The sequence below is a fragment of the Petaurus breviceps genome, unplaced genomic scaffold (assembly GCF_028583685.1).
Source record: "Petaurus breviceps papuanus isolate PSGF00001 unplaced genomic scaffold, PetGlider_PUasm1.0 79, whole genome shotgun sequence".
Lineage (NCBI taxonomy): Eukaryota > Metazoa > Chordata > Mammalia > Diprotodontia > Petauridae > Petaurus > Petaurus breviceps.
Window position 1 is genome coordinate 31,164,162 of NW_027186523.1, and position 13,341 is coordinate 31,177,502.

The 13,341-nt window shown below is 33.6% G+C and overlaps 1 protein-coding gene across 4 annotated transcripts in view; it reads right to left on the minus strand.

Annotated features, from left to right (window-relative positions):
• Window positions 1–670: 670 nt before the first annotated feature.
• Window positions 671–13,341, minus strand: part of LOC138175887 (tyrosine-protein phosphatase non-receptor type 12-like) — a 118,446-nt gene continuing 105,775 nt past the window's right edge. For all 4 annotated transcript variants that reach the window (XM_069106535.1, XM_069106533.1, XM_069106536.1 and 1 more), the window contains 6 exons: window positions 10,628–11,601; window positions 6,359–6,436; window positions 5,291–5,361; window positions 4,558–4,588; window positions 2,209–2,319; window positions 671–1,659 (listed from right to left, as the gene is read on the minus strand). In XM_069106535.1, coding sequence (XP_068962636.1) covers window positions 1,598–1,659; window positions 2,209–2,319; window positions 4,558–4,588; window positions 5,291–5,361; window positions 6,359–6,436; window positions 10,628–11,601 — 1,327 coding nt within the window. In that variant the 3' untranslated portion in view covers window positions 671–1,597. The remainder of the gene's footprint in view (window positions 1,660–2,208; window positions 2,320–4,557; window positions 4,589–5,290; window positions 5,362–6,358; window positions 6,437–10,627; window positions 11,602–13,341) is intronic.

Sequence of the window (13,341 nt, forward strand, 5' to 3'; positions counted from 1 at the left end):
GTAAAGCACTTTCTCCTCTCCTCTGCCTCCTTCAAGCACCAACTTGTCCAAGAAGCCTTTATTTAATTTCCACAACTACAAGTGCCCTCCGCCTTCTTAACTACCTTGCATTATTCTGTATATACTTATATAAATACTTATTATCATCCCTGATATCATGTAAGCCTGAGAGGAGGGATTGTTTCATTTTCTGTCTTTATCTCCAGCAACTAGCATGGTAACTTGGCACACAGGAGGAACTGAATAAATTTTTGTTGATTCACTGAATACAAAAATCCCTGAGTAAATAAGCAACAACAACAAAAATCCAGTTAAGGATAAATATGGAAGGATAATTGATTTTTAATTTTTCTACCACAGAAAAGCCATCAGCTTTTTCCTTTTACAGTGATCCCACTTTCTTTCCTCAAAGCCTTTACTCTATTATCTCACCAATCTGTTCAATAGGGAACTATAAATCAAGAGAAAAGAAATCTCTTGAAAATAGCCAAACCTGATTCTAGCTCCTGTTCCAATTTTGGATATTTCAGCCAGTCCCTATGACATGAAGGCTAAATGGGAAAAATGCAATTAAAAGGATTTCAATCCAGAAAGAAAAAGAAAAGAAATAAAATTCCTATAAAAGGTATAAGGTTGTTAAGAAAGCTAAAAAGATAATCAAGAGAGACAATTTGTAGAATTGGTTTTGTTTTTTACTGGCAGGTGAAATATCCTAAAACATAGACATTTTGATAGTCTTCTAATCCCAGATGAACTCAAATATTAAAGTAACACACATGAGCTAAGAGAATTCAATATTGTTCCAAGGCACTTACTGAATCTCTATTAACTAGATGAAAACCAGGACAAATTAGGATCGACAAACAGTATATAATATAAAAATAACCTTTTGCTTACAATTTACAAAATGTATTATTACAATCTTTTATCTCTGCTAGCCTGTAATGCTGGTAGCATGTGTCCAGCAATTTTAAAAATCAAACTATTTTCTAAAACATCAGGGCAAATAATTTACAAATAAGGTAGACAAAGATTTAGATCATGCAGAGATATCTTACATCTTCTGTTAATATCTTATGATTGCAACTTTATCAAATTATATACTTACTTGCCCTGTACATATACAAAATAATGCATACATAATAAAACATTAGCAAAAGAGTAGTCCATAAACTCAATTTCTCATAAAAGTATTACTGTATTAACATGTCTACAAGCAGCGTGTAACAGGGTTAAGAGACATTAAGGCAATAATACTTGAAGTTACAAAATAAACCATATGTAATACTTCTTCCTAAGTGTACAATAAGGCAGAGTAGATGGTCCCAGCCCTCCCCCCCCTCCAAAAAATTAGAATGTAATACTGGAATCCACTGTCGCAAACTTTCAAATTTAAAATGGATCTACTATAAAAAGTATATCCTTTGTAGGTAACAATCTACACTGCTCTCTTAGCAACCACCCCCACCTACAATAACCCAATCTTTTCTCTATGGGGGGGGGGGGTGGGGGGGTGGGAGAGGAAATACTATAAATCTGGTTTTCAGTGGCACTTGAATTTTCCAGTATAATTTTATGTGTCCTTTGTCCCCTTGCATCATGTCCATTCTGATGGTGGATCTCTTGGTCCTTTGGGTTTTCCACAACGATTACCAAAACCTACAGTCAAAATATAGATAGAATACATCTTTCAGAGTTTTGAAGCATATTATTTATAGCCTTCTCACTCTACAGGTACCTTTAACTTTAGGAACATAAACAATTTTCCATAAAGGAATTTTACATTAAAAAAAAAATCCTCAAACATTACAAATTTGTTTGGCAAATTTAAAATGCTTTATTCAATATCAGGAATAAAACCAACACTGATACAACTTAAGAAAAAAATAAATATATTTGACATTGCTTCAAAACTAAAGGAAAACTGTTTAAACAGTACTTTGTACTTTAGTTTTTTATTCATTTTGATGTGGTATATTCATTTAAGTATACTTTCAATTTATTTCTTGATCAACTCAGTGAACACTACACTCATAAAACACTACAAAGTTTGATTCACTACTGATTTTATCTTAAGGAAATCCAAGAATTATGAGAATTTGGTCTTCTGTTCTTTCTAATATAACCATCTGATGCTTAGTTATAAATTTGGGGAGAACAGTAACCAGTGGCAGGTAAAAATAGCATATTGATTAATAGAATTATTACCAATATCTGTGGCTTCTGCTGGACTTTCTTCTGAAAGATGATCTTTGTTACTCAAAGTAGGGAGTAGACATTCTATTTTAGTCTCTGTCTGATCACTCTCTACAGGGTGATCTAAAAAACAAAGCAAAACAAAAATTTATTAGCTACAATCATTTTTAACATTGTAAATTTAGAACTTTAATATAGACAATAAGACAGATTATATTGCTGAAATAACCATGTAAGTCTAAGTATACCTTCAACAACACTAACAATGTGTTTCTGAAAGTCACATGAACATGAAACGACTATATTTTTGATGAGTCAATTTTATTAGCCTTACATTTTCTATTCTATAGTATAAGTTTTCATTTTTGAAATGTTCATAAGTGGGGATGGGGATGCAAGTATGATACAACCATGGAGCAAAAAATAGCTAAGTTTAACAAGAGTTTTAGGTTTCTGTGGCTGGAATGTTTAAGGCACTTTATTTTGACAGTATTTTCTTTGTAACCATCTTCTGAACTGTGCGGTTATTTTATGAAAGAGTGTGGTACAATGGATAGTGCAGAGGAGTCAAATTCACACACCTGGGTTTTTATCAATTCTGTCCCTTACTACATGTGACCTTGGACAAGTTACAATTTATATAAATGGAGAACATTTTTCAGGTATTCTCCAAATCTAAATTTGTGGTCTTAAGTACTTAAAGGGAGAGGAATAAGACCTGGTTCATTGGTAGAAAGAACTCCCAGTTGAGAAAACTCTCACTTATCAATGAAAGTTAGCACCTTATCTTCAACATAAGTCTTAGATAAGGTTAAGTTACTTGCCTAAGGTGGCACAATCAGGTATGTGTCAGAGGCACTTGAACCCAGGGCCTCCTGGTTTCTAGTCCAACTTTCTATATGCTATGCCAAACATTTTGTTTAAACACTTAAAACATTCTGTAATTTTAACAGTTCTCACCACCAAAACAATTAAATAGTTAAATGAAAAATACAGCCTATAAATATACTGGTGTGATACTAAAGCTTATGTTTTACCCTCCTAGATTTTGTGTTGAAACTGGTGTTGAATGTTATAAATGAACAAACGAATGTTACAGAATTATTATTCTGAGAGATAGTATCCAGAGATAATTCTGGTTCTAGTTACAGATAGTTTCTTAACTATAAAGTATCTGAGAAGAGAGGATGAATACGTGGGATGACAGATATGACTGCTCTACTCTACTCTACTTGATGCAAAAGATCTTTGGCAAACATAGTCCAAGTCTGTTCATCAATATATTATAGTGCAGGATTTCTATACTGCTTTTTGACTTATATGCAGAATCTGTTTAAAGCTATATGTTCCCTAGATATTTCAATTTTTAAAATGCAAAACAACTTTACCTTTTAGAAAAATCAGTTTTTAGCAATATTATGTTAACTATTTTCATTTTTAAAATGAATTAGTAATGAACTTGCTGACCTTTATACCTAAAAGAAAATATGAAACCTTATCCCCAACAAGGTCAATTTAAGCAAACTGAAGTTTGCTAAGATGCATAATTTTAATTTTAAAAAGCAATAAAGTATGTTATTAAGCTGCAATATCAAGCATTAAAACACTTGATTACAATATTATTAATAATTAGTTTTGGCATGACTGAAATTATAGTTACAATTCAATGGTATATTAAATATATAAAGTAAATAAATCAGGATATGTAATATATATTAGATTGACTTAATTATGACAAATTCATTTGACTGAGTTTCTAATTTGAATTTCAGCCTTATAAATCTTGACTAAAATAAATGAAAATTTATGCTTTTACAGAAGGGATGGGTTTGTCACAATCAAAACATGTCAGGTGGGTTAATTCAGATAATTTTTTTCAAATATAGGAATATAGGAAACAACAAGGAACCAAATCCAGTCTGTATTCGTATTTCACATCTCTGGGCAGCAATTACCTTAAAAGTTTGAGTACACTGAAATGACAATGGAAAGACATAGGAAGGTCACCAAAAACCCCCAAAACTGCAGCATATAAAAACAATCCATTAAAAACAATGAATCATGTGTAAGAAGTAGTATCAAAAGATACTGTCAAAGAGATTTATGACCAGAAAAGGAGGTGGGGGACTATAAGAAGATGGATCCCAATATGTTAAGTAGATGTCCCAAAAGATTTGTAAGAAGATATGAACAAGAGTTGCACCAATAAGATGACCTGGATGAACTGAAAGTGCAGTGATGAAATCATGTATCCATTGAAGTAGATAGCAAAATGTAACTCAAAGGTCTAAAAGAATGGAATTCTTCAATATTTTTCATCAATGTTGAAAACAAAATGGAAAGAAAGCTTAAATCACTTACCACATGTTTTATTCTCAGCAGAAATCAAGACCTGTTAAATAATCATTTGGAAATATTTAACTTTTTGTACACAAAAATAATGTAAAAGAAAAATCAGGGGAATGTTATAACTCTCCAAGTGATACTAAGGAGAACAATAGTGCTTCCAATGGAGTTTAAATAAAAACCATGAAACATGACATGCTATTTTCCATATTTTAGTATGCATGGGTGAGAGAGAATTTACCTTACCTTTTCCAAACAGTATGTAGAAAGGCTGGTATCACTAGCTACCTATATCCTACAACTAGGACTTTAGCTATATTTCCTAGATGATAAGAGAGTGCAGGTAAGGGACAAGGTGGGCCACAGGGTCCTTACCTATATTCGTTCTCAATGTTCATTCTGGAACATTATACTTATTAGCTATTATTCACATTTTACAGGGGGAAATCAAATCTAATTTCTGATAACACTACAATGTGTGTGAAAAGTGAAATGTGATTATTTGTTAGGTGTAATTCATGTTTGCCTTTTCATTTTCATTTCAGGTAACAAATCTTGCAATCAGCTAAAAATTTAGAAACAAATTGTGTGTGTGGAGCTTGTTAAAACATAGTGCTAATAATGCTAATTTATAAATTATAACCTGCAGATCTAAATTTAAGTAATGCCAAAAAATCACCCCTAAAAATATAAACAAAAGAATAAACTTTCTAAGCTGATTGTTCCATTCCCAAAATTAAACTCTTACTTCAGATTTCTTTTGTTCAGACTGCTCTTCGGTATGAAGTTCATTCCACTCAGCAGACCTTGCAGGGGTGTCTGAGAAAAATGGATCTTATGATCAAAATCAAAATTCTTTGAACGTGAAATTCTTTTATATTTCAGTAATATATATATATATATAAACAGACCACATAAGATGCAAACTTTTTAGAATGCTGACTATAAATTGTATATATACTGTTTAAACAATTTCCAATAATACACACACACGTGTGTGTGTGTGCCATAAAACTCAACAATCCCTAAATTATAAGACATAAAACCAGTCATATAAAATATATTTAGAATAAAACATTTTTTGTAAGCATTGCAAGCATTAGATAGTCAATAAAACATCAAAAATATTGGTGAAATACTGGTGAAAAACAAATCAGAGAAGTAAATTCCAGTAATTAAGGAAGTCAATACAAATATGCGGTTGTACTGTACAAGTGCCACTTTGCTTAGTCTAAAGAAAGAACTAATAATAAGCCTTGGAATTTGAAGGACCCTGGAATTACATCATAATTAAAAATCTGTTTATGTTATAAGAACATAATAAAAATGTCATTAAATGTAACTTGACAGTTCTGAAGTTTCTAATGTCTTTAAAAATATTTATCTTCAAGAAGTAACTTCCATATTTGCCCAGTTATTGCTCTCTCAAAATGAAAAGCTTAATTTAGTTAAACATAAAGTCATCAATAGGCATACCACAGGAAAAAAAAATGTCATTACACTGATATTTGATTCTATTTTTGATTTGTTACACTGATTTGTTCTGGCAAATTCAGTGGTTTTATAAATAAAAAAAGCAATGCTAAATAAAATTGTTTCACAGAAATACCAGTTAAGTTTGAAATAAAATTTTTAATCTAAAAGTTACATCAATAAAAATTCTTTATATTAGATGTTATTTAAAATGCTTTTAAATTACAGCTTTTAAAGTATCTTTAAAATTCAGAGTTTAAATAATATGGTAAGGAGATATCAACATATTAAGTGAAATATTTTATCAAAACCTAAAAAGTGTAATGATATAAAAGAAACTCACTATGATCACTTGCTAATACAAAAGATTCAGGAGTTCTTTCAGGCAGTGGGGGAGGCGACTCTTCACTAACATCAACATCTAAATTAAATACACATGATTAAGAATGAAAGTAAATGTCATTTAAACAGAATGAAAATTTTCTTATATTCATTTCAATTATTTCAGCAGACACTTAATGACTCCTCAAAGAAACAAAAAGTAAAACTACAAAAATAGCATAATCGATTTATTCCTTAATTTCTACCATCCATTCTGAGGAAGCCAAATACTAAAACAAAAAGCAACATGAACTGAATCTATAAATGTATTTTTTAACAAGACAATTCTCCCACAAATTTTCTCTTGAAGTCCTAGAGCAGGGGTAGGGAACCTGCAGCCTCAAGGCCACATGTGGCTCTCTTAGGTCCTCAAGTGCAGCCCTCTGACTGAATCCAAACTTCACATAACAAATCTGTTCCCCACTCCTGCCTACACACGAAGCCTTAAAAGTATTACCCTTTGTACTAACTAGGACTGGCTCCCACAATTTCCCTCAGTAGAGAAAATAGGCAACCTATTTGCTGGAATTTCAGGAGATATTAAAAAAGTTCCCTTATAAATTCTACAATTAAAGTTTCATTCTTTAACTTAAGCCAAGAAGGTTTTTTAGTAACTAAATTGCAAGACATTTGTGAAGTAAAAAAAGTTTATCAGTCGTTTATACCTCAGTGTGACTTTTACCAGTAACTTTTTCCATGAGTTTGACAGGGGAGAGGGGCCAAAAAACAAATAAGACCACCTAGGATAGGGGAAATAAAGAGTAGCAGAAGAGAAGACAAGGCTAAGAAAATGAGAAGCTGAATTAAGGACATAGTTATTTTCCCTTGGACTGACCCTGACAGTCTCTATATGGATGGAAACACATACTCCAGCAGCTCAGTTGGAGATGTCACAGAATATAGTGGAAATTCACTGATACTCCTACTGGACTTAACATCCTTATTTTAAGTAATCCAGAATACACATGACATCTAAGAAAATAATTGTCACTATTCCTATTCTAAAACCTTGGTCCTAAAGACAGAGTACAGGAACAGGCTCACCACCAGAAGATTATTGAAAGTGTTTTTTGTACTTTCTTTTGTCTACAAAGGCAACTTTAATAACCTGCCATGATTTTGTTTTTTTCTAATAGTAGTGATTGTATACACCAGTGGTGTCAAACTCAAGTACAATAGGATCTCTAAGGCTGCAAACTGAACTTTAAAACCACATATAAATGTTAATATTTTTTTTCTTAAATATTTCCCAATTACATTTTAATCAGGTCTCAGTCCTACTAGGGAATATTGTAGGCTGCGTTTTTGAGAATTTTGGTTTACATGGAGCCATCTACACACACACTCTGGGCAGACCAGATGGAGTAACAAAATCTAGGGGCAAATCCGGCCTCTCACACAATTAAATTTGTCTTTGAGTGGGTCACTTAGTTTCTCTTGTCTTCAGTATCACCTGTAAAATGAGGGGAACTTGAATAAATGCTTTATGGTGTTTCTCCCAACTTTAGATCTAAAATCCTGATTGCCTCTATGTGTTATATAGCCTCTGGCTGTACAACCAAGCAACCCAAGATCTTTATATCAGGAGTGTATATATTCGAGTCAAATTAGACTCCCCCATCAGTTATACTGCACATAGATTCTGTAATCTATCTTCCTAGAAACTTACTCTTTTGACATCCTTTGCTCTTAAAATAACCCAAAATTTAAGTTAGATTCATCAACAACAATTTCCTAAGAGAAAAATTAAGATTTGTCAGTTAACAGTTTGTACAATCTCCATAGGCATTTTCAAAAATAACATTCAATATGTAGTCCAATAGAATGTGGCTTTGAGAAAATCTGACTAGTAGCCACTATTCTAAATTAAAATAAAAATTAGTAAAAACATTTTCCAAAGACAATTAGCACTTAAATCACACAATGATTTTAATAAAAAAAAAAAACTTGGATCTCTAGGACTACTGATCAGACAAGTCTCTTATAAAAAAGGATCCTTTAGAATTGCCACTGTCAAAGGTAGCTAATATTAATGATGATAATAACATTTATATATAAGGTTGTACAGATTTAAGGTTGTTAAAAGGCTTTAAATTTTATCTTGTTTTATTCTCACAACAACCCTGTGTGGCAGACTCTATTATTACCCTCATTTTATAGATGAGTAGATAGAGGAAAAGACTGTTCACGGTCAAATAACTAGCAAGTGAACTCAGGACTCCCTGACAATCCATATTCTGTGTTCTATCCACTACTTTGTCCACTGAGAAGATATAAACAAGGTTTCTAAGAAGAAACATTTTATACTTCTATCAGTGGCTCATCCAAAGCAATAAAAACATAATTAGAAAGTGAGTAAGTGATGCTTTGTTAATGTAAAGCTTATTTAGTAGCCCATTTTCACTGAGTTAAAATAACAAAAACATTACAAAATAATGGTAAAAAAAAAAAACGGGCTATTTCATCTATCCTTTTAGAGTAAGTTATTAAAAGACAATACACTCCTGAAATCATATTGTTCCTAACAACAATTCCTTTCCTACATTCTCCTCCCTAAATCATTTTTTTTTCTTCAAACATGGGCAAAAATATGAGTAAAATAATTCCCCAAGAATAAAACACAAGATACGTTATTTAGCCTGATATAAGCACACTATGCAGTTAGTTTGGGAATTATTTTTCAAGATCTAGTAGTAGATGGGGAGAGGAAGGCATTTAAAAGATTAAATGATATTAAGTTGACAGTGTGGCAACTGTCATTAACTGCTTTCTATAGACAATAAAAATTAAAATAAAACAGGAATTCCAAAAAAAAAAAACCAAAATCTTCACATAAGACCCAATAATAACTCAGATAGATTTGGCCACAGTCTATCTTAGGGAATAATATCCAGAGCAATAGAAAGATAAAATGTTTGGAAAATAAAGGCACCATTTAAACTGTGTGTGTATACGTATGTATGTAAATGTGTTTGTGTGTGCATTACAATTTTAAAATAATTTAAACAATGTGTAATACGCTTTTATTTTCCAAAGTTTTTCAAACGTGTATACATAGTACACATGTATATATAATATACACACAATTACTGTGTGCCTGAAAAAAAAAGGAAAAAAATAATCAACCCCGTACATAGTACTTGCAAACAGGTATGTTTTATGACATTTGTGTATATACTGCTTAGTTACTAGTAAAATATGGACAATGGCCAAACTGATAAGTAGGTTACTTGTATTTACATTTCTGTTCTGTTGTATGGTAGTAACCATTACCTCCATTACCATTTACTACACTAAAAAGGGTTATTTTAAAAACCAAAGAACAAATTATTACTTTTCTTCAAACATTATTTTAATGAAGGTAGCAGTCACCAAAAAAAGACAAATGATAGTTAAATTGTGAAGAGAAGTGCCATAGGCATATTATTTATGTGTGTATCTGTCTGTCATACACACACACGTGATACATATGAGAATATAATTATGTACACTGGTCTGGTGAAATGTAGGCTTCTTTTTCCCAAAAATATGGCTTATAAAGAACCTTAGTTCTTTAGGCTTAGAATTGGTATAAATTTTAGTATATTCCTGTTTTCTTTTTAAAAAAAATTTCACTTTAGAGGGGCAGTCTTATCTATAAAGCTCTATTCTAGTCTCTGATTGTTTCCTCTATATCATTACCCTTCAGATTATATGTGGTTGCTACAACTGACAAGCATCATTAGCTCAATGTGCATGAAAAGACAAATGTGACACATTCTCCAGTTTAACTAGCTAGAAAGCCCAGAGATGTTGAAAATGCTACTTCTTGCTTTTAACTCAAAGCAGAAAGATTTGGTATTAGCTTATAACATTCTTACTGTGAAATTCTGTTAAGAGTAGAAGAGGAATCTGAGAAGTTATTCATCAATATAAAAAGATTATTAATGGACATTCATTAGAAACACTGGTGATATGAAGTAGACAGTTAAGTTACTCCAGGCAATGGGTTTCAATAGTATTTTGAATTGCAATGTCCCTCCCCACAATTTGTGGCTGATACATAAAAATCTGCCATCATTTGTGACTTACACAGTCTTAACAACCAAAATTCATTTTCAAACATTAAGTGCTAAAAATCTTGCTAATATAGGTTATTAAATTTAGAAAAAATTTTTTTTTAAACTGAAAAGGTTTATTACTCTTTACATCATACTTTGAGATCTATTGGGTGAAGCTGAAGAAAACCTACCTTTTTCAGCCCCTGAACATATTGTAACTGGTACATCATGTCTAGCAATGGACATTGGTAATACTTTCCTAGTAGAAATGTTTTCAGTGCTAGTAGCAGTAGAAACTGTAGCACTTGCTGTTGAAATATTAGTCACATTCTTAGGCATGGCTCCATCACAGTTCCCTTCATCACTGTCAGAATCATCAGAGTGAAGAGGGTTAGTAAAACTGAGGGGTGCTCTAACTAAAGGTGTATTACTATCATGATCCACAAAACTGCTGGCTTCTACATGTAACGTGGGGCTTGGTGTTAAAGAAATAGTTTTAGTAGCCTGACACTGGTTATCTGAGGCTTTGCTCTCAGACTCATCAGGAATAGGCAGTGCATTTTCAGGACCATGTAATGGCCATATAATATGTCCTTTCTCTTTAAGAGGCAAACAATCTGGTCTTGGTGGTGTATCAGAATTTTTCTGCATTCCTTCTTGTGTAGTTTCTGAGATTTTGCTAGATGGTGATACACCACAGTCCACACAAGAGTTTTGAGAAACATCTTCAGTTAAATCCCCTGAACTTGGTTCCTGTGACTTCAAGAGTTTCTCAGTTGCACAGGGTGTTATAGATTTAATCTTAATTGCATGTCCTCTATTCAAGAGTGTATTTCCATCAAAACTTTTTGGTCCCTCCTGTAGAGGAACCTTTTTAATTTCAAAACTCAAGTTTCGTTCCAATTTCTTCTCTGTATGTTCAACTACTGAGTCATTCTTCCCTGGAAGTTCTGTTGATTTATTATAATTTTTATTGAGGTCTGTTGACTGCTGTTCTGAGGAAACTATATGCAACACAGGCTTTGGGTGGTATCTGTCATTGTCTTGCCATACTGTCGTAACTGTTGGATAGGCTGAAGGAGGAGAAGGTGTCAAGATGGGTGGTACAGGGTGAGGTTCTGGAGGCTGTAATATTTCTTCTTTAGCATCCCCTTCGACAAGGCAACTGAGAAAAAAAATAGATGACATTAAATTTCTCAAGTATAAGTCAGTGAAATTTGTAATGATATAATTGTTTAATGATAGTAACTTATTTGCATGGTAGCACTGAGTTCATAATATGCTTTCATAGCCATTTTATCTCATTCAATTCTAACCTGGTTGGAATGTACTATTACATGTATTTTTTCTGTTTTCCAGAAAAAAGTAATATGTTAAGCCATAAAGCTATCAAGTGACATAACTGAAATCTGAACCTAAATTGTCTGACTCCAAGGTCAATCAGTGCTCTTTCCAATACATAATTGTGACAGCTAGTGCATGCTGACACTTCTCTCTCTCTGTACCCCTTCCCACACCCCCACACATTCTCAGTCCTTTTCCTTTCCTCCTTCACTCCCCCCTGCTCCCTTTCCCTCTCCTCTTTCATTCTAACACCTTCACTTGATCCTCACCTCATCTCAACTTGCCTTCTGTGTCTCTTAAATATCTCACAGAAAAATATTAAAGAAAACAACACCTTAAAAAACAAAATGGGGCAAATTGTAAAAGAGGTACAAAAAGCCAATGAGAAGAATGCCTTAAAAAAAGCAGAATTGGCCAAATGGACAAAGAAACACAAAAATTCACTGAAGAAAAAAAACTCCTTAAAAAGTATAATTGGCCAAATGTAAAAGGAGACAGACACAAAAGCTCACTGAAGAAAATAATTCCTTAAAAATCAGAATCGAGCAAATAGAAGCTAATAACGTTATGAGAAATCAATAAGTAAAACCAAAATAATGAAAAAATGGAAGACAATGTGAATTATCTCACTGGAAAAACAACTGATCTGGAAAGCAGATCCAGGAGAGAGAATTTAAAAATTATTAGACTACCTGAAAGTCATGATCAAAAAAGAGCCTAGACATCATCTTTTAAGAAATCATCCAGGTGGGCCTGACCAACCGCCGGCTTGAGGGACTCCAGATCACCAGCAGCTGTGGCCGTTTCCAGATTTATCAACACACAGATGCGAAGGACAAAGTGAGAGGTCAGTGCAGTCTGGACTTTGAGACCAGTAGTTGGGAGTGCATCAGCTTCTGCCCCCAGGGCGAGAAGCCGCTGAGACACCTTGGCGCAGCTGGCACCACACTGAAGCTTCAGCTCCTGGCCTGCAGACTGTAGGGGGACCAAGTGACCAGTCTGAGGGGGAATCGCTCTTGCTTTAACCTGCTTGGATCTGGATTGCAATCTAGGGTGGAGGTCCTGGGGTGTGTGTCCAGCTTGCCAGAGCATGTGGAGGCTTCAGAGAGGGCACCCAACTAATACCTCCGGCAGCTGAGAAAACCCCAGCATTTGGGACAGAAGCTCCCCTGTCTAGTGGCAGAGTCCTACTGTGGCAAACAGCCCAGGGGTCAAGTGACTGAGGGGCAACATGAGAAGGCAAAGGAAGCAAAACAAACAGAGCAGCCCAACTTTACACTCCTATTTGGGGGACCAAAAGAATCAAAGCATGGAAGAGGAGGAAGACAGTGAAGTCAGAACTCCTGCACCAAAAGCTTCAAAGGAAAATATGAGCTGGTTACAGGCCAGAGGACCTTAAGAAGCAGATAAGAGAAGTGGAGGAAAAATTGGGAAGAGAAATTAGAATGATGCAAGAAAATTATGAAATGAGAGTCAACAGCCTAACTCAAATGGCAAAAGAAGCTCAAAAAGGCAATGAGGAGAAGAATGCCTAAAAAAGCCAAATTTGCCAGATGGAAAA